Raw genomic sequence first — 20,001 nt, 5'->3', positions numbered from 1 at the left:
GCCGCGGCGACCTGAAGTTCCCGGCTGCCCGTGCGGCGGCGGTGGTTGGGTGGTAAGATGGCGGCTGTGAGTCTGCGGCTCGGCGACTTGGTGTGGTGAGTCCCGGTGGCTAGGGCTGAGGGAACGACGGCGCGAAGCTGTTTTTCCTGGTTGCAAGGTTGGCGGCTGTCCCAGAAGTAGCTTTATTATTTGCTCCTGGCGGCCAAGAGTTGGGAAGACGAGGTGCCGCCGCGCTGCGAACGACGCTTGGGCGGAAGGGGCTGTCCGGTCCCCGGGGGACCGAGGCCGGGGGTGGCCGCGGCGGTCCGGGCTCTGAACCCTGAGGCCATCCCAGGGGAGGGCTCCGACTCTGGAGCCCGGACGCTGACTGCCAGTGCAGCGAGTTCCGTTGTCGCGCGGGTTCGCGAGTCCCGGGGTCTCTCCGGTGCTCTTCTCAAAGCAGGAGAGGCTACCTCGCGGGGGACAGAGCCGTCCAAACCCGCGTTCCGATGGGACAGACGTGGGCTCGAGGCTCCAAGTGGCGAAATCCGGTGCCGGGCGCTGCCCCATGAAGAAACCGAGGGGAGGGGGACTTCTCCTTTGCAAATGATGGCTAGGCGGTGACCAGTGCCTCTCGTTCTGTTCCTTGTGTCTCCGACAACAGCCAGAATCAAAACTGACCATTGTCTCCTTGAAGCTGCGTAGTTTCCCGACCTAGAGGAAGGTTTCCATGATCATTTGTCAAAGGAAGGCCGATCTTGTGGTGAATTAAACCAGACTTAGGGAAAGTATGTTTACAAAGAGAAAGAACTGTTTCCATCCCTGTCACTGGGAGGCCCCAGACTAATGACTCTTAATGGTTTTGTTACTCTGTATTCCTTCTCAGTGGAAGAATGCACAGACATCAGGCACATGCGTGTATAGTTCTGTATTCCATGTGTGAAGGTCCTGAGCCGGGCTGTGGAAGGCCCATTAAAGGCTCCAATTTGCCTGCTTTTGTTGTGGCCCTTGAAAGTGCCAGCCTAGAGTTATAGGAGCATAAATTGCTTGTTGAGTGGGCTGAAGGAGCTGGACTGGCTTTTCCAGGGCAAGTTCTGACTCTGTATTATTTTCTCTAGGGGGAAACTGGGCCGGTATCCTCCCTGGCCGGGAAAGGTGAGTGTATTGCTGCGATTAAAGGAAGGCTGAAGTTGAAGTTAAGGATGTGGGAGAGTGCTGTTTCCCTCGGTCTCTAAATGAGCTCGTTCAGATAAAACTTAGGTATTTTACCTCTAGTTATCATTAGGTTTTGAAAGGTATATCAAAGTGTTTTTAATGTACAGTAATCACGTCTTTCTTCAGTAAGAGATGGTTTGTGAAACTTGTTGTTTTTATCTTGGAAATCAATTGTAATCAGAATGTACCATTACACTTAAATCTAAGAAAGAAGAAACAGATTCTCCAGGAAGAGGAAAGTCTAAATGTAGGTTAGTGAAAAGCCAAAGTATTTTTGTCCCGACTAAGTTTAAATCTTCTTCCCTGTTACCATATGTGCTGCTCCAGTGCATATCTGCAGAAGTTGACATTCCAGATTTTTTGAGAGGTGATCCATCATAGCTTTCCAAATGTTCTGGTTTTGTAGTCTTGCTAGGAATCCAGGAAATGTCTGTAGACTCTTTGCAATATGGTGTTTCCTGTGCCTCAGTGGTCCTTTATTTCCACCATTTCCTGCCTTAACTCTTGCTGCACTGAAAGTATTTTGAAGAATAGTTTCTGTTTCTTCATTGATCACATATCACATGGGGGTAGGGGTGATATTGCTGTTAGTTTTAACTGCTTGTATACCAGGACCCATTACAGTAGAAGCAGTATCTACTAAACAATACACTACCTGTTAGCTATGGGGAATTTAAGGAATATTTGCACATTTCTTCACATCACAATAGAAAAGTGCCAGATACAGGACAAATAGAAAGCCTTGGTTTCTTTTGGGACATAGTTTTTTTTTTTAAATCTTTGGTTTTTTTCCAGCCTAGCTAGAGCTATGACAAATACTTTTCTAGTAGACTGCTGTGTTCTCATACCTTTTTTCCCTTTTATCCTTCAGATTGTTAATCCACCCAAGGACTTGAAGAAACCACGTGGAAAGAAATGCTTCTTTGTGAAGTTTTTTGGAACAGAAGATCAGTGAGTAGTATTCCCTGAGGGATTGTGTTGCCTGTGGTTGTTCCCCTGAGTCTGAGCTGCTTTGAACTATTCTAAGGCTCCTTAGTTCAGGTTCACTGCAGTGTGTGAAAAAATGGCACCTCATTCTGGCTTCTGCCTAAACAAAAGGGGCTGTTCTTTCTAATCTGGCAAAAATTATTCTGCGGCCAGTGTCCCTCAGGCAAGAAGAGTTCATAGCTTTCTATGTATTATAGGCACATTGAAGTAGTTTCTTATATCTTTACTTAATCAATAGTTTCTGTTTGCTTCTTTCTCTCATCAATTTTTTTAAAATTTTGTGGCCTTGTGGATGGAACCTAGAGTCTTTCCCATGCTAGACAAGCCATTGACCACTGAACTACATGCCCAGCTGATTTTCTTTTAATGACCATGTAGTGTGGTCTGTTTCTGAGGTACAGTGAAAGCTAAAATGTTATTTGATAAAAGTACTTGTTTAAGCCGGGCGGTGGTGGCGCACGCCTTTAATCCCAGCACTCGGGAGGCAGAGGCAGGCGGATCTCTGTGAGTTCGAGGCCAGCCTGGTCTACAAAGCGAGTTCCAGGAAAGGCGCAAAGCTACACAGAGAAACCCTGTCTCGAAAAACCAAAAAAAAAAAAAAAAAAAAGTACTTGTTTAATCATGTTCCTATTTGTAAGATAAAGTAACTTACTATGTCATTGTAATTATAAAGCTTTATTTCCTAGTATGTGCTGAACTGGAAGGATCTAGAACCTTTACTTTGAGGATCTTTGATATTACAGAAAGCAGTTTAAGAAGTTACACAGAGGGAAGAGTGTGTATTAACTTGAATTTGTAATTATTTGTTCTCCTCAGTACAAGATGATTGCCTGATTCTGGCTAGGTAACCTGATTTCTTTAAGCATTTGCTTTTGTATTTATAACAGTTAAAAGAAAGATGTTACTAAGTTAAAAAAAATGTGATTTTTTTTTCCTGCTAAAAACACTAATGGCTAAAATATTAGTTCCTTAAAAGCAACATTTAATATTATATATGAAAGTACCTTACAGATTGCTTCACACATTCAGGAGTTTATGTGTCAGAGTGCTCTAGCAGGTTTCAGTTTACATAGTATGTTGACCTTCACAATACAGATATACCCTGCCCCCATTTTCTTTTCACCAGCCAACTTACTGGCTTTGTAGTGGCAGTGTTTTCAAGGAAGATTACTCTGAGTTGTAAGAGCAGAGCCTGTGGAAGGGGGAATGGTGTTCAGTGCCATGCATTGAGATTGGACTATAGCTCAGTGGTATAACACTTGCCATTACCACCACTACCCCACCTGCCTCAGAAAGGAAGGAAAGTGTTATTGCCATTGACTACTTAAAGAAGATTATCCTGATTAAAAAAAAAAAAAAAAAAAAACAGGTGTTGGTTATATTGCATTTAAGTCTACATTCCGTAGTGCTAGACGCTGAAGGAATTCGTAGGACAGTGAATGTTGTGGAGCTCAGTAAGGGAATGAGATTGAATAGTGCAGCTGGGATAGTGTGCAGAGTAACCAAGGTAACTAGGACACTATGATGAAAGAGGGCGAGGTCAGTGGAGAACAGCAAGATCTTGGAAAGCTGATGGAAGACAAGATGGGAATCCAATTGCAAAGCATGAATAGAGTTTGGATGATCAGGAACGAAAAGGCAGTGTAGATCCTATTGAGCTATGGGAAAGGAGAGACTTCTTCCTGGGGTAACTGATGCTAGGGAATCACAGGCAATAGTACTAGCCACACTTTAAGGGTGGTTAAATGAAAAATTAAACATATCTAAAAGAAATGTGGGAACTCATTCAGATTATTTGAGGTCTGAAAGCCATTCTTTGGTAATTTTTTTTTTTCTAATGCTAAAATCCTAGAAGGATATAGTGGTTTCTCTGTGTAAATAAAATACTAGAACTAAGTAAGACATAGGAAATCAAAGTTGCATAAACTTGAGTACCCAGTGAGAAAGGGTATATGCTGAATGCATATGTAATAACCCAGTGCTGGTAGTGATGGTGTGATTTCTAAACAAAAGCTCTCTCTAGTAGGTACATAGCAAGTGGATACAAGGGAATCAATGCTTTAAATAACTTGAAGCCTCTTAGCTCCTTTGATGGAGTTCCACATTAAAAAAATTTTTTAGAAGGGCTCAGGGTAAAGCTAGTATTATAGTATATGTTTAGCATTCATGAAGCCCTGGGTTCAGTACTCAGTATTTCCCAAAAGATAAAACCCACTGTAGGACTCGTGCTTGTTTATTTGTTTGGTGGTCAGTAGATAAGTGATAAGGGTTTGCAGCACTGCTGTTAAGGACAGCTTCCTCTGTGCTCAGCTCTGTTAAGGGTGGTTTATTTAGGGTCAGTGTACTATCTCTGGAGGTGAGATCTCCAGATCAGGTAGTTGCAACAGAGTACTTGGGGAAATAGCTTTGAATGTGTTGTCTGCCTAACATGTATCAGATAACTGGTGCTACCTGCTCTCTGATCTAAGCAAGCCATTTCACCTTTCTAAGCCATCCTCATATGGGAATGCTTTGTGAGGAAAAGCAGCATTTCTTCTAACATGAAAGGATACATTTTTCCACCTTTGTATTGTGGCTATCCAGGAAAACTGTGTGCAGTTTAGTTATGTTTTCCAGAAGACCAGATAGAGCTAGTCAAGATCCAGAGAAGGGACGTGTCAGACAGAAGAATAGGGCTCTTTACTATGGGAAAGCAAAGCCTGAAAAAGAAGCATGGTCAGGAGTTAGGAACCAGCTTGTGGCCTTCAGGAGTTCTGCAAGGGACACCTCAAATGGAATGTTGTGTGATTGTTTAAGAACAGCACAATGATTCCTATGTGAAGTTAGTCACTTTGGAGGTGGTATAGACAAATGATAGCTAAATTTTTTAGAGACAAAAACTAGTTTCTAAAGGACAAATATGTCTGTGGCTGGGGTGGAACCTTTAACGCTGACATTAGGGATGAGGGTAAGTGTGATCCTGGCTCATCCTGTGTTGGAGATTTCGTTGGTGACTGGACTCTGGCCCAGTGAATGAGGCACACCCCATGCTATTACATTCCTGAGAAACATAGGATTCAGTCAGATATACTCAGTTTCAAAATTGACGCATGAACTAATAGAAAAAAATACAAGTAATTAATTTTTATTTTATCAAGGACCTTTATTGCAGAGTATATACATAGCCTCTTGAGTAAGATTATTGGTATCTTATGCTGGTCCTGGAGAGGTGGCTCAGCAGTTAGCAGCACTTACCGCTTGCTTTTGCAGAGGACTGGATTTGGTTCCCAGCACCCGCATCAGGTACCCTCTGACTTCCAAGGGTACCTATATATATACACATGGTGCACATTAACTCACATAGCACACACACATACACATAAATAAAAAAACAAAAATTTTAAGTGTATGTATATAAGATATATATAATATGATCCTAAAGTTTTAGACATCTGGCTTTTCCTTTCCTTTCTTACCAAATCATCTAACAAATTATATTGGCATCCCACAGTTAGGAAAAGAAGGCTAAACCTACCTCATTAGGCCTCCATGTTGAGGACAGGACTTAGTGAGATGGATTCAGCTCTCCAAGACACAACTTTACCCATTTACTTTAAAATCTAGAGGGAAAAATAACTTCAGCATAGCTTTATTAACTATGCCATGTGACCACAGTTAAACATCAAGAATCAGTGTATGAGAATCCACCTTGGACAAGTCTGTCCTTGATTGCTACTCATCTAAGAAGAGATGAGGCACAGAGTTTAAAAATTTGATCCAACATTGGAGAGATGGCTCCACAGTTTAGAGCACTTGCTGCTCTCCTAGAAGACCCTAGTTGGTTCCCAGCACCTGTGGTACATAGCGTATAATTACCTATAACTCTAGTTCCAAAGGATCTGCCACCTTCTGCTCTTCACTGACATCTGCACACACTTGTGCATGCAAATACAAATAAGTAAATAAATATAAATCTTTAAAAATTTTTTGATCAGGGCCTGGAGAGATGACCCAGTGGTTAAGAACACTGGCTGCTCTTCTAGAGGACCTGGATTCAATTCCCAGCACCTACATGGTAGCTCACACCTGTCTGTAACTCCAGTTCCAGGGTTTCTGACACCCTCACAAAGACATAATATGCAGGCCAAACACCAATAAACATAAAAATAAAAACAAATTATGTATTTAAAAAGTAAAATTTGCCGGGCGGTGGTGGCGCACGCCTTTAATCCCAGCACTCGGGAGGCAGAGCCAGGCGGATCTCTGTGAGTTCGAGGCCAGCCTGGGCTACCAAGTGAGTTCCAGGACAGGCGCAAAGCTACGCAGAGAAACCCTGTCTCGAAAAACAAAAACAAAAAAAAAAAAAAAAAAAAAAAAAAAAAAAAAAAAAAAAAAAAGTAAAATTTTTGTGATCAATGCAGGCTGGCAAGATGCAGATAAGGGTACTTGGCTGCCAGTCCACATAATCTGAGCTCAGTCCTCCAAACCCACATTGTGAAAGGAGAGAACTGTCCCCTAATCTCTATACTTGCACCGTGGTCTGTGTACACACATACACACACACACATACACACACACACACACACACACACACACACACACACACACACACACACACACACTCTATTGAAAATTTTTGGATTTTATCTCTAGCTGGAGATAGCAAAATGAGAAAGTGTTCATTTAGTTTACAGGTACTCAGAGCCACCAGTTCAAGAATACTACTGTAGGGACTGAACTGATAGCTCAGTGGTTAAGAGCAATGGCTTCTCTTCTAGAGGACCAAGGTTCAATTCCTAGAACCCACATGGGGCTCACAACTGTCTGTAACTCCAGTTCCATATAATCCCATGCCCCCTTCTAGTCTTGATGAGCACTAGGCATGCACATGGTGCACAGACATACATGCAGGTAAAACACAGATACAGCAAATTAAAATAAATCTTTAAAAATAATGATGCCAAATCAAGGAAAGGCCCTAAAGACTTTTCTCCTTTAAAAGAATGCTGTAGGCAAACTGGGCAGCTTGTGACTGGAGACCTCTGTTTGCATGGCAGTCTTTATGGCCAGTTCTCCCCTCTGCTTTCAGGAAGTACATGGGTGGTCTTCTGACTCTTCTCACATGAGGGCCAGGGCTTGCAAATTTAAATGGTAAGGTGTCCAGGATCCCAGACTCAGGAGCTTTTTACATCAAGCCACATGTAAGGTGAGCCAGGCCTGGCTGATATAAGGTGTAAGGTACTAAAATCTGTGGTTAATGATGAAGAACATTGTGTGAGCATGCCTTTTTCTTTTCACCTGGCATTGACCAATCTACTTCCTCTACATCTAACACCATTTCATAGTTGGAGAGTTGAGCTAAGTGAATAGTGAGATCCAATGTTCTGGATATTTGACTGGCACAACCTGTCCCTGTGCCAGGGCTGCATGGTAGCTGTCATGAATAGAATGGATTAGATTCTCCTTCCCAAAAACAGGAACAGCTCATGTCCAGATAGTAACTCCCTCCATGGCTGATGACAGTGCCATGAGTGAACAGGTGTCATGTAATAGAATTATAGAAGCTGGCCCATAGAGGAGCAGTAACTATTGGTTAATGAGGGCAGCACAGCTAGAAAGCCTCATCTGGCACTTGAGGATATTACCAAGTACCCTGGTTAGTTTTCTGTTGCTGTGATAAACACCACAACCAAAAGCAATTTCAGTCTTATGCCTCTGGGTCACAGTCCATCTTCGAGGGAAGTCAGACAGGAACCATGGAAGAATGCTACGTGCTGGCTTATTCAGCCAGTTTTCTTATACAGTCCAAGACCAACTTCCCAGTTGTGGCACTGCCCACAGGGGGCTGAGTCCTCCCCATCAACAGTCAAGACATTTCCCCCAGGGACTACAGGCCAGTCTGATCTGAGTTCTCCTCCTTCTCAGGAGGAGGATCTAATCTATGCTTGGTTGTATCAAGTTGACAATAAAAACCAAGCAGGACACCAAGTTCTAGAAACAAAGTTTTCTAAATTGGTCTTAGTTGCAAGTCTTTTGGTGATTTCCTTTGTTGGTGGTGGTAGTGATGGTGATATTTTGTTTTGTTCTTATAGTTTTGAAACAGGATCTCTTGTAACCCCCACTGGCTTAGAACTCCTGATCCTCCTTCCTCCACTTCCCAAGTGCTGGAATCACAGGAGTGCACAGCCACGCTTGGCTTTGTTGGTGTCTTTAAGGTAAACTTTGCTTGAAATGAACTGAGACTTTTCCATATTGCCTTTGTGTAAGTATGTGTGTATCTGTTTCCTGGTGCCTTCATTTCTAAATAGCTTAAAACTGGATATGACATGTGTCATCTTCAGCCTCTAAGTACTAGTATCACACATCCAGATAGAGAAGGAGACCCATATAGTCTGATACGGGCTTTCTGCTCCTTTGTCTTTTTATATGTCATCCCCATCCAGTCCTATTGTTGTGTGCCCTCCATTTCAAAACTCCAGCCCAGGTGTTTGTATCTAAGCAGTGGCTGAGACGCACGTGTGAGGTTGTCATATGGTTTTTCACTTAAGGAGAAATCAGCTCCAAAGTACAGAAATTTTTATTTAAGTGGAGTAATCTGAGAATGGCTTAGTGGTAGGTCTGTCTTCCATTTGAAGAGTTTGTAGGAAGGATGACAAGACACCAAGGAACAAGCTGTCAGTCATGTCAGATGTGCTCACACAAGCATCCAGGCTGAGTTTCCCACTACAGCTGGCCTCTAAGCCAGGAGGTTTAGGGCAGCACCTGCTGAGCAGCTGGAATGATCTACATAAAGGCCTTTACAATTGATTTTTGGATTCTTGTTAATGTTAATGGTTTTTAAAATGAATCTGAAAAGAATGAAGCGATTGCTTTTTTTTTTTTCTTTTGTTCAGTCATTCAGGAAAACTAGTTTCTTCCCCTTTTTTTTCTTACTTGATTTTTCAAGACAGGGTTTCTCTGTGTAGCCCTTACTGTCCTGGAACTCACTCTGTAGACCAGGCTAGCCTCAAACTCAGAGATTTGCCTGCCTCTACCTCCCGAGTGCTGGGATTAAAGGTGTGTGCAACCATGCCTGGCTGACTAGTTTCATTTTTGTTGGTTTTTGTGGAGTTTGTTTTTTGTGGTTTGGGAGGATTTTTTGGTTTTGTTTTGGTTTGGTTTTTGGTTTTGAGACAGGGTCTCACTATTATAGCCCTGGCTGGCCTGGAAATCACAAGAGATCTGCCTGTAACTGCCTTTCAAGTGCTGGAAGTAACATACCCAGCTCAGGTAGACTAGTTTCTTGGGTTGTGCCATCCCAGAGACACAGAATCAAAAAGTTGTATATTCCTTTTGTGTAGCTCTTTCTGCTTTTTAAATTTAACAGGTATCTGACTGGGTGGCCTCACAGATCGCCAGTTACCTTGTTTTCCAGCATTTACTACCACAAACAATGTAACTAACTACCTTGAACTTAAAAGTAAAGCTTCGTACTTTAGGCACAGACTGGATGAGCTTGATATTTTTTGACTTCCCAATCTATGGCAAAATGGTCTGAATGGGTACAGCTCCTTCTAAATCCTAGGAAAAGGTTGTAAGGCCAATCACAGGTTACAGCTCGCTACAAGTAAACAAAACAGCTGTGTAAGGCAGAGTCCAGCGTATTGGTAGAGCACATAACTAGCATGTGCAAGCCCTGGCTTTATCCTCGTACCACCACCAACCCCCCTAAAAAAAGAGAACAGTCTTTAAAATGCTGTCACAAGACCTAGGACTGTAACTCGGTAGAGTGTTTGCTTAACGTGCATAATGCTCTGGATTTGATCCTGATCGATACATTAATCAGACATGGTGATACACACCTATGATCATAATCCTGGCACTTGAGAAGTGAAAATAAAAGGATCAAAGATTTAAGGTCATCCTTAGTTACATATGGAGTTTGAAGCCAACCTGGACTACATGAGATCCTTGTCTCCCAAAATTAAAGTTAGTGTAGTGATGAATGCCTTTAGTCCCAGCACATGGGATGCAAAGGCAGGCAGATCTCTGAGTTCAAGAAAAACCATGGCTACAAAGTGAGACGCTGTCTCAAAAAATAGATAGATAAAGAAATTGATTTAAGGCCAGCTCTGGTGATACATACACCTTTAATTGAAGCATTTGAGAGGCAAAGGCAGGCAGATCTCTGTGCATTTGAAGCTAGCCTGTTCAACAATGAAAACAAAGGGTCTAGTGAATACAAAGCTAGACCCTGCCCTCCCTGTTTGTTTGTTTTTAATGCTGAAAAGTTACCCACTCAAGGGACTGGAGAGATGGTTCAGTGGTTGAGTGTACTGACTGCTCTTCCAGAGGACCAGGGTTTGATTCCCAGCACCACACAGCAGCTCACAACCTTCTATAATTCCAGTTCTAGAGACACCACCTTCTGGTCTCCATGAGTAGTACCAGGCACACATGGGTATATCAACATACATGTAGACAAAACATCCATACGCATGAACTAAAACAAGATCAAATAGTTACCTAGCTGAGCATTTTATTTGGCACCTTTCCACCCACTGGCTAGCAAGCCTTCTAGCCTCTGAAAATGGCTGGAAGGTATCATTTACTGGCACCAGTTTCATACCTGCTTTGCTGTTCCTCCAGGATTAGAAGTCTTACTGAGGTTCCAGCTAAAAGGCACCATGTCATTAAGCAGACAGGGCTTTGCGATGTGACCGCTATAGATCACATTTTGTTTGGATGGCTGAAGTGATTCCAATGTGGTTTGCTTTCTAGAGGTGATCCTTCTGGGCTCTGGTGAGCTGGCATTTTATTGACTGTACTCTGGTGAGGCAGGAGGCCTCTCTGACACTGGGTCGATTTCCTGAGTAGATTAATATTTCTCTCTTTTATCCTCTCAAAGTCACATTTGTATTGTCAGTTCATTTGAATATTTCAAAGATCATTGTATCGAAGAAAATTTCATTATAGTTTCTCAAAGTCCTGTCAGGAAGGTGAGTGGAATTTTGTGTGTACTCTTCCTTCTTACAGAAATCAGAACTCTTGTTTAAAACATTTTCACCCAAAAAGATGGGGGCTGATTTGTTGGCATTTCATCCACAGAAGTCTTCACCTTTGCTTTTTCTCTGAGTCAGAGTTTGGTGGAAGGAGGCAGGCATGTCGGTGACAAAAGTGAGTGAATGGATTATTGCCTGTGGAGCACCTAACCTAGTTTTACAGCTCTGTGAAAGATGGGCAGTGTGAATCTTGAGAACCGTGACTCTTTAGGCTTCATCCCTAACACTGATGTGATCTTAGAACTAAGCCATTACCTCTGTCCTTAGAATTTTGTAAATACAGTGAGAGGTAGGGTAGGGGTTGGCGTCCCTAGGGACATACTGGGCAGCATTAGAGGGTCAATATCTTAGTCCACATTTTCTCCCCGTAGATTGATTCATGACTCTCTTGTCAGGTTGCAAACTATAGCTGAGCTGGCCACTGGAAAGCATCTCACTGCACTGCTGTAGTTGACCCTGTGTGCCAGAGACCAATGTGCCCCTGTGTGTTACTTGCCTTAGCCATAGGTACCATGCCTGCCCTAGTGTGCTGTTTCGACCTTGTGGGCTGAGGTCTCAGGGCTACCATATTTGTTCTTGACCCATCCTCATAACTGCTCACGCAACACTCAGAGTGCAGGAAGATGGAGGTGGGTTAAAAAAAAAGACAAAAAGAAAAAACTTTGGCAATTATGGGTGAATATTCTCTGGCTTTCTCTAAGGAAAGAAACTTCAGCTATTGGTGTAACCCAGTTTCTATATCCTTAGCCTGGCACACTTTTTCTGAAGGTTATGCTGTGAGACCCTATGATTATTACAGGGGAAAACATATGTAAATTAACCAATACCGTGTCAGGTACAATCATTTGCACTTGGAATCCAGAGCATCATTTAGGGAAGCTGCAAAAACCTACTGCAAGAAACTTGCCTAGGTTCCATGACAGGCCAGATACTCCAGAAGTAGCAGCTGACTGCTTTTTTTTTTTTTTTCTTTTTAACTTTAATGTGGTACATATTGACAGTTGAAATTAAAAATTAGAGGAGTTCATTTTGCCTTTCAAGAAGAATGCCATTTAAAGCCTCCATTTGTGAGCTGCCCTCATCCCAAACCACATGTATGTATGGTTTAGTAGCCATGGATACCATCCTTTAAGAACAAATGTTGGCTCAGTGGTTGCAGATATCTAAAGAACACAAACTTTCGATGTTGCATTTGGGATAGAGTTCTCAGTTGCTAGGTAGTTCAAGCCCCAGCACCACCTGTAATTCCAGCATTTGGGAGGTGGAGGCAAAAGAATCAGGAGTTCATGAGTCCTTGTCTTTTTTTTTTCCCCCTTAATGTGGGTGGGTGTTTTGCCTTCATGTCTGTGTAGCATGTGTGTGCAGTGTCTGCAGAGTCCGGATCCCCTGGGTACTGGGAATTGAACCTGGGTCCTCTGGAAGAGCATCCAGTGCTCTTAACCACTGAACCCTCTCTCCAGCCTTTAAAAAAAGGGAGAAAAAAAAAGTATTTCATTAGTCCTGGTTACATTTCTGACTCTAGGGTGATGGACAAATTTTGTAAATCTGGTTCAAATAGTTGACTAAACCACATGTGGTGGTTCATACCTGTAATTTCAGCATTCAAGAAGCAGAGACAGGAGGAGTGCCTGGTCTACATGGTGAGTTCTAGGACAGAGAGAGCTATGTATTGAGAGCGTGTCTCAAAAAAGGAGCAAACAAAAAAGTAGTTGATCAGCAGCAGTTGTTTCCGTGTGTGGAAGTGTTGCCATGGTTTACAGTGCTTACAGGTATCCTTGGCCTTCATGCTGCACACTAAAAACAGCAGACTATTTACAGACTTCTTCTGTGGTTGCAGGTGTATGTGTGGTCGGGTATGGAAAGCTGCTGGCGAATGAGAGGAAAAATAAAGTGTATGAACATGATTTCACTTAAGGAACGTTCTGACCTGTTGTGGTTCTATTTGTTTCAAGAAAATGTACTTTAGGTTTAAGAGTTTGGGACGAATGGTTGATGAGGTTTACACCTCTTTCAGTTTCCAGCTAAAACCAATGGATGTTCAAATCTTACTGTGATGAGATCTCAGGAATGTGTTGGCATATGCAGTGTGGATCAGACTCTTTCTGTGTTTGCTTTCTACTAGTGCCTGGATCAAAGTGGAACAGCTAAAGCCATATCATGCTCATAAAGAGGAAATGATAAAGATCAACAAGGGCAAACGGTTCCAGCAAGCTGTGGATGCTGTTGAAGAGTTCCTCAGGAGAGCCAAAGGGAAAGACCAGGTGAGAGAAACTTCAGCAGTCCCCTCCAGTATCAGGCCAGTGGTTTTGAGTGGTTTTGCATGGTTACTAGCAGATGAAATGTATCACAGACTCACTCCATTCCCATGAGATGCCTAGCAAGAGAACAACTGTGATTCCAGAACTCTGTGCCTGTAGCTCACTTTTCTGAGGCTCACTTTTTTCTGAGGCATGTTGCTTTTAGAAGGAATAGCTCAGCTTTGGAGTGCAGCAAAGAGCTTAGGAACACAGCTACCTCCTAGCTTTGGGGCTGTAGACAAGTGACATGATTTTCTTTTTTTTTAAGCTGTTTTTCCAGTGCAAACAGGGGTGAGCAAGGATCCTGTTTCTCAGGGTGGCTATGAAGACAATTCACAGAAGTCCCGAGAGCACTACATCGCCAATGTTGGTAGTGGCTGTTGTAGTGGTCATCATTATTATTGTTGAACTTGCAGACATCATCCCACACTTCTGCTGATGACAAGAATCGGCGTAATTCCAGTGAGGAGAGAAGTAGGCCAAACTCAGGTGATGAGAAACGCAAGCTTAGCCTGTCTGAAGGGAAGGTGAAGAAGAACATGGGAGAAGGCAAGAAGAGGGTGACTTCAGGCTCTGCAGAGAGAGGCTCCAAATGCCTTAAAAGAGCCCAAGAGCAAAGTCCCCGGAAGCGGGGTCGGCCCCCAAAGGATGAGAAGGTTTGTCTTACCACTGTAGCTTCCTGGACTAGTGCCTTGTTTGTGTAAAGCAGAGCCATACTCTTAAGTATGGTCTTGCTCACCTAGTGGGTGTGAAGTTCTTGCCATGTTCTGTAAATGAAGTGAACGCAAAGTGCACAGACATAGGAGGAGAAGGAGGTAGAGGTGGGAGAGCAGTCCCCTGAGTTGCCTGGCCAGGGGAAGGCTATCAAGAAGGGAGGGAAGCACTGTAGAGGTGAGCATGCAGCCCATGGGAGGCCTGAGCATCCTGGCAGGTAGAAGGACGGGGCAAGCAGAGGACAGGTAGGTTGACACTGGCTCACAGAGGACCATGCAGTAAATTTAAGATAGTGGAAGCACTAGGAATCTATTTAAGCTAGTTGTGGAGATAGCATTGTGTGCCAAGCTGGGCCTTAGTAATTGTGAGGACAGAAAAGGGGCCTGAAGCCAAAGTCACTGGTATACCCAAAGAGGTGGTAGCATTTTCTGAAAGGAATCAGGGAGAGGCATATCAGAGGAAGCCCTTTTATGACTTGGCAGCTGGTTATGTGGAGGGGTGTAGATGAAAAGGAAAGAAAAGGTGGCGTCAAGCTTCACTCCTAGGAGATAATGCTGTTGCTTTTTCACATGGTCAGGAGTCAGGAAATGGAGCTGTCGCACAGGAGAGAGAGAAAGAGAGAGCTGGTTCTTTGTGGTTTTTGGAGGGATTTGGGGTTTGCTGTTGTCATTTTTTATGGAACTAAGGGTAGAACCTGGAGCTTCATGTATGGTAGGCAAGCACTCTACCACTAAGTTACATTCTAGCCTTCGGTTCTTTTTTGAGTATGATGCATTTGAAGCATGTCCCAAACAGTACTAGAGCGGTAGACTGGGAAGCCATTTTGGATGAAGAACAACCTAATCCATGAGACTAGATGAGCTTGTCTTGGGAATATGAGGAGGGATGCTCAAGAGAGTCTGCACTGCTAAGAGAATATTTGATCAGGGTTAATAAAGTTGGAAATGTAGCCAGATGAAACCAGGAGGAAATGGTGCATCTCTCACCTTGTGTCTAATTTCAGGAAGTGGGTGGCCTGTGAATTGTGAGAAGCACACTGGTAGATATGCAGCCAGGATAAAAGGAGTAGAAGCCAGATGGCTAATGAATAGTGGGTTATAAAACCTTGATGAAACACTAGACACCAGAGCAAGGCTGGCAGGTTCAGTCAAACACCAGTGAAACAGGGCACAAAGCAACTGAAGCTGCCTTGAGTTTGCAAAAAGAACAGGAGAGCTCAGTGCATCTTGGGGCCGAGCCAGTTACACTCCATCCACAGGGTGCCTGGCCAACTGCTGCCAGATTGTCTGGTTGAAAGGAGCTGGAAATACAGAATTGTATGCAAAACACTCTAAATTTAAATGTTTGAATCTGATTCACAAACACTTTAGGGATCTAAGAGTGTCTTTGGCTAGGCTCAGCCTGGTCTGCCTCTGTGGGCCACGGATTGGAGAAGGTTCTTTACACTGTCCTAAGGCTAAGAGAGCAGAAGGAAGAGAGAAAGAGTCCCCCTGTGACCATGCTTAGGAGGTAGGGAGCTTCAGAGAACTGCAAGCCTCAGTGAGTAGGGGACTTTTGCCTACAAGGGATGTGGCCTGATAGGAACCCCCAAAAGATGTAATGTAGTTTTCAATCGAGAAGGAATTGGAGCCGTCACGTTTTCTACTGTCTTCCAAATTAACTGTCTTCAGGCAAGCTCCTCATAAACTCCTGAATCACCCTGGACAGAAACAGCTTCCTATTAGATAAAGGCAAGTACAATGGTGAGGCCCTGTGTTTGGACCTAATCTGACCCTGGAGCCTCATGGGTTTCCCGTGAGAATTGAGTGAGTCCACAGGTAGTGCTGAGGACCATACCTGGAGAGCAGTGGGTATCAGATCCCAATCCTGTGTGGGCTGTTTGCAGGGTAGGAGCCAGTGTGCTGTGAGACCTAAGGTGGAAAGTGCCTTCAGTCTAGCCCCCCTGAGATCCCGCCCAAGCTGGCTTCTTCTATCTCAAGGCTTTCCCTTGAGCTGATAATGAGAAGCAGTCCACCCTACAACAAGGAAACTCATTTGGTGGTGGTAACTTTTAACCAGGTTTCAGGCTAGGAGAACAACCTGCTCTTGACCCTAGCTGGATCCTTTCTGAGTGTTTGTGGGCTGGGCCTGTGCTCAGTGCTTCAGGGAGTCTGCCCTGGCAGTGGAGTGACAGTGCATCTGACCTCATCTGTCCTGTAGCTCAAAGAGTGCAGGTGTGTTGCCATAGCAATTGTCATTTGGCTGGCAGTAAGCAGTAAAGCACAGGCTCCTAGCTGCAGGTCCCAGGTGAGTGCCGTTCTGTTGTGTAATCTTCTGCCCCTAAGAATAACTGAAAAACCTTGATTTCAGAAGTGTCATGTCCTTGCCTTCAGACAAGGCTGAATTTATGTCTAGACGTCTATTTCAGATTTTGCCTGGAGGCTTGCTCCCATGTCTTGGCTGGGCTCCCCTTTGCTACTTCTAAGCTAAGAACTACAGCTTCAGATGAAGACCATCCCAGCAGAAGTGTAGTCAGGCCTGTGGTCCTCCTAAAGTTTCACACTCACGCCATCAGGTGAATCAGGGATAGAGGTCTTTCCTTCGTGTTTGGACCAAGAGCTGTAAACCCCTTGTTCCCCTTCTGTCATCCCTGGAGCTCCACTGTCCCATCTTCATTGAATACACTTTAAAATCCGCCAGCCTTGTGTCAGGTGCTGAGTAGTGACGTGATTGGAGGCTTCTGTGTTAGCTCCGATAGAACTTGTTGTTGCCACTACAGAACAGTCTAGCCTCTCGGTTACACAGATGCTTGTTTGGCAACTTCACCACAGGCCACGTGTCTAGAGAGAAAGCCTAAAAGCTGTAGAGACATGGCCTCTTTCAGGAAGAGAGATTCCCCACTTCTCTAATACATACTCAGCTTCATCTACATGCCAGCATGACTCCCAATGTAGAATAGAGTGGAAGGAGAACACACTTGTAATAGAACCAGCCCTGGTTCCAAATTGCTGGAATTTGAATTGTTTTGTGTGTTTTTTGTTTTGGTTTGTTTTATTTGTTTGTTTGTTTGCTCGGTTGTTTGGTTGGTTAGGTTTTTTGTTTGGTGGTTTGGTTGTTTTGGAACTGTGCAGACCAGGCTGGCCTCAAATTCAGATATGCCTGTGTCTGCTTCCCCAGGGGCTGGGATAAAAGATGTGTGCCACCATTCCTGGGAGCTGGAATTTTTAATCTGTCTCACAATTGGTCAATGCTACTTAATCCCTCTACCTCAGTTTTTGTTTCTGGAAAAGGAAGGCAGTATTAGTTCTCCATTGTGAGTAATGGGGGTTATGTGAGACCATATATGTAAACTAGGACTAAGATGACTTTTGAAACCTTTGCTGTTACTGTAATCAACATCACCTTCAAATGGGAGAAGGTACAGAGGGGTCAAATAAAGCTACTTTGTTGAGGTGACCTTTCCACGGTGCCCTAAAGTGAGCCTCTGAGTCAAGTAGACATGATGGAAGACCATCCCCAGTTATACAGAAGTCCTGAGGCGGGTTCATATTTGGTGTGTTTGGGATTGGGGAATGGAGTGCTGGTAAACTAGAGAATGGCAAGGGGAGAGAAAGAATTAGGACTCAGGCCAGGCAGTGATAGTGCACACCTTTAATCCCAGCACTCGGGAGGCAGAGGCAGGCGGATCTCTGTGAGTTTGAGGCCAGCCTGGGCTACACAGTGAGTTCCAGGACAGCCAGGACTATTAAACAGAGAAACCCTGTCTCGGGGAAAAAAAGAAAAGAATTAGGACTTGGGCAGATATGCGTGTGGAATAAGGCATCTGACTGTAGAGCCCTCCCTGAGGATTGCCATAGCAAACTTTAGCTTCATTATGAGAATTGGGGAGCTGGCTTTGGGCAGATATGATAAGGCCTGACTTGGGCTGGTGTGTGGAGGGAGACAAGGCTACATGGGGTCAGAGGGAGAGCAGGAGATTCAGTTTTCAGCTGCCTGCTGACAGTGATGATGGTACGCCAGCTAGTTTGGTACGAGTGACTGGGGGAAGGGTGGCTTTATTGTGGCAAAGCAGCAATCACTACCCTTTGAGTCAAGGGGAGTCAGAGTAGTAGAGGGGGAGACCTGGTACAGGAAGGTGGAATGTTTATGGGCACATGGGCATTCACCCTGCTGTCCTACCATGATGGGTGAGGTACGAGTATATCACCGTGGTAGGAGGGGCCAGACCAGCTTTATCCAAGGGAATGGGGCCCAGGCCATGCAGATGAAGAGCTGCTCATTTGAGACCACCCCAAATGTATTCTGGCATTCATCATCACTTTCAGTGTGGGCAGGTCTCCTCAGCAGTACCGTGCATTGGTTTTGGTTTTGGTTTTTTCAGACAAGGTAGATTCCCCCCGAAGCCGCTGTTTTCTTAGTGATTACTACTTGCCATAAAGAGTTTCCCTGTAACTTGCTGGCAGCTTCCTAACCGTCGTTCTTGTGACGTAAGTGCATGTGCAGGTTCTGTTACTAGAGGACTGGAGAAGGCGGCTCACTTCGTGTTGGCAGGAAGCAGTTGCCCTTCTCCCACTTAGAGCCTTGCCCAGGGGATTGGCTTGACCTTACACTTAAACCATGGCACTTGCCAGGAGTTTAGTCAGGGTGGAGTGTGGCCAAAAGGGAAGCAAAGTCCCCTGATGCTCTCTGCTTTTCTCCTCTAGGACCTCACCATCCCTGAGTCGAGCACTGTAAAGGGGATGATGGCCGGACCAATGGCTGCGTTTAAATGGCAGCCAACTGCGAGCGAGGTAAAGAATTTTTCCTGCTGGTAGGACTCACAGTGTCAGAACAAGCACATAGCACATTTTCTGGCTTTGCTATGTGATCTTTCCCTTTTCCCCCTTTTCTGGTTGTTTGGTTTTGTTTTATTGGAAAGCAGTACAGAAGTCTTGGAGGTAAAAACTGAAATCTTCTATCCTCAGGGTGCTCAGTGTTTTAGGCTTGAGGTTCCAGGCAGTTTACTGTTCAGCATCATATGTGGGATTATAGGCCCACTATCATTCTTATTATTTGGGGTAGGACTACTTTTGTATTTATTGTAAATACCCTCTCTTCCATAAATACTTTTTTTTTCTCCCGTTTTGTTGCTTCCACCCACCACCACCCATGAAGAGGTAGTTTTTTCTGGGGAGGGTTGAAGGAGAGGTTATTTTGTCTTGTGACAGAGTCTCCCTAGATAGTCAATGCCAACCTCAAACTAGAGATCCTTCTACCTCAGATACCCAGGTAAGGTACTAGGATTACAGAAATGTAGCCGCCAAGCTCAGAGAATGCAGTTCTTGATGTTTAGTAGCTTGGAGTCACACTGGCTTCACTGTGCTTGCACCTGGCACTAGGCATAGTTGTAAACAGTTATGGAGATCTGTGGCCATGGCCACTGTAATCAGAATTGATCCCAGGAAGCCGAGCCCTACAAGGGTCTGGCCTCAGACCCAAGGAGACTAGCACTCTGAAACCAGAAGAGTACTAGAATTGCTATGGCTTATGCAGCAAGGCCAACTGCATGCCTGGTGAATGCTTAGTGCTAAAATGCAGGAGAGCTTTGTAATACTTAGTTACTAGAGTGATTGGTCTTAACCTGCAGAAACATCTGTCTTTTTTGTATTAAAAACTAGAATGCAGTTTATGGAAGGCCAGAGTTGGGCCTGGTGGCACAGGCTTGCAATCTTAGTTGAGGCTGAAGCAGTAGGATCACAGGTTCATGGCCTGCCTGAATAACCAAGTGAGTTGAAGGGCCAGCCTGAGTAAGTTAGATACTGTCTCAAAAT

The 20,001-nt window shown here is 44.2% G+C and overlaps 1 protein-coding gene across 2 annotated transcripts in view; it reads left to right on the top strand.

Moving 5' to 3' along the window:
- Positions 1-20,001, top strand: part of Glyr1 (glyoxylate reductase 1 homolog) — a 39,457-nt gene continuing 19,456 nt past the window's right edge. For both annotated transcript variants that reach the window (XM_052759345.1, XM_052759344.1), the window contains exons 1-6: positions 1-95; positions 1,098-1,134; positions 2,066-2,145; positions 13,324-13,462; positions 13,915-14,154; positions 18,895-18,981. In XM_052759345.1, the coding sequence (XP_052615305.1) occupies positions 58-95; positions 1,098-1,134; positions 2,066-2,145; positions 13,324-13,462; positions 13,915-14,154; positions 18,895-18,981 (621 nt within the window). In that variant the 5' untranslated portion in view covers positions 1-57. The remainder of the gene's footprint in view (positions 96-1,097; positions 1,135-2,065; positions 2,146-13,323; positions 13,463-13,914; positions 14,155-18,894; positions 18,982-20,001) is intronic.

Source organism: Peromyscus californicus, unplaced genomic scaffold (assembly GCF_007827085.1).
Source record: "Peromyscus californicus insignis strain IS unplaced genomic scaffold, ASM782708v3 Scaffold_3__1_contigs__length_106647218, whole genome shotgun sequence".
Classification (NCBI taxonomy): Eukaryota; Metazoa; Chordata; class Mammalia; order Rodentia; family Cricetidae; genus Peromyscus; species Peromyscus californicus.
The sequence above is the reverse complement of the archived record's forward strand: the minus strand, read 5'-3'. Positions and strand labels throughout refer to the sequence as shown.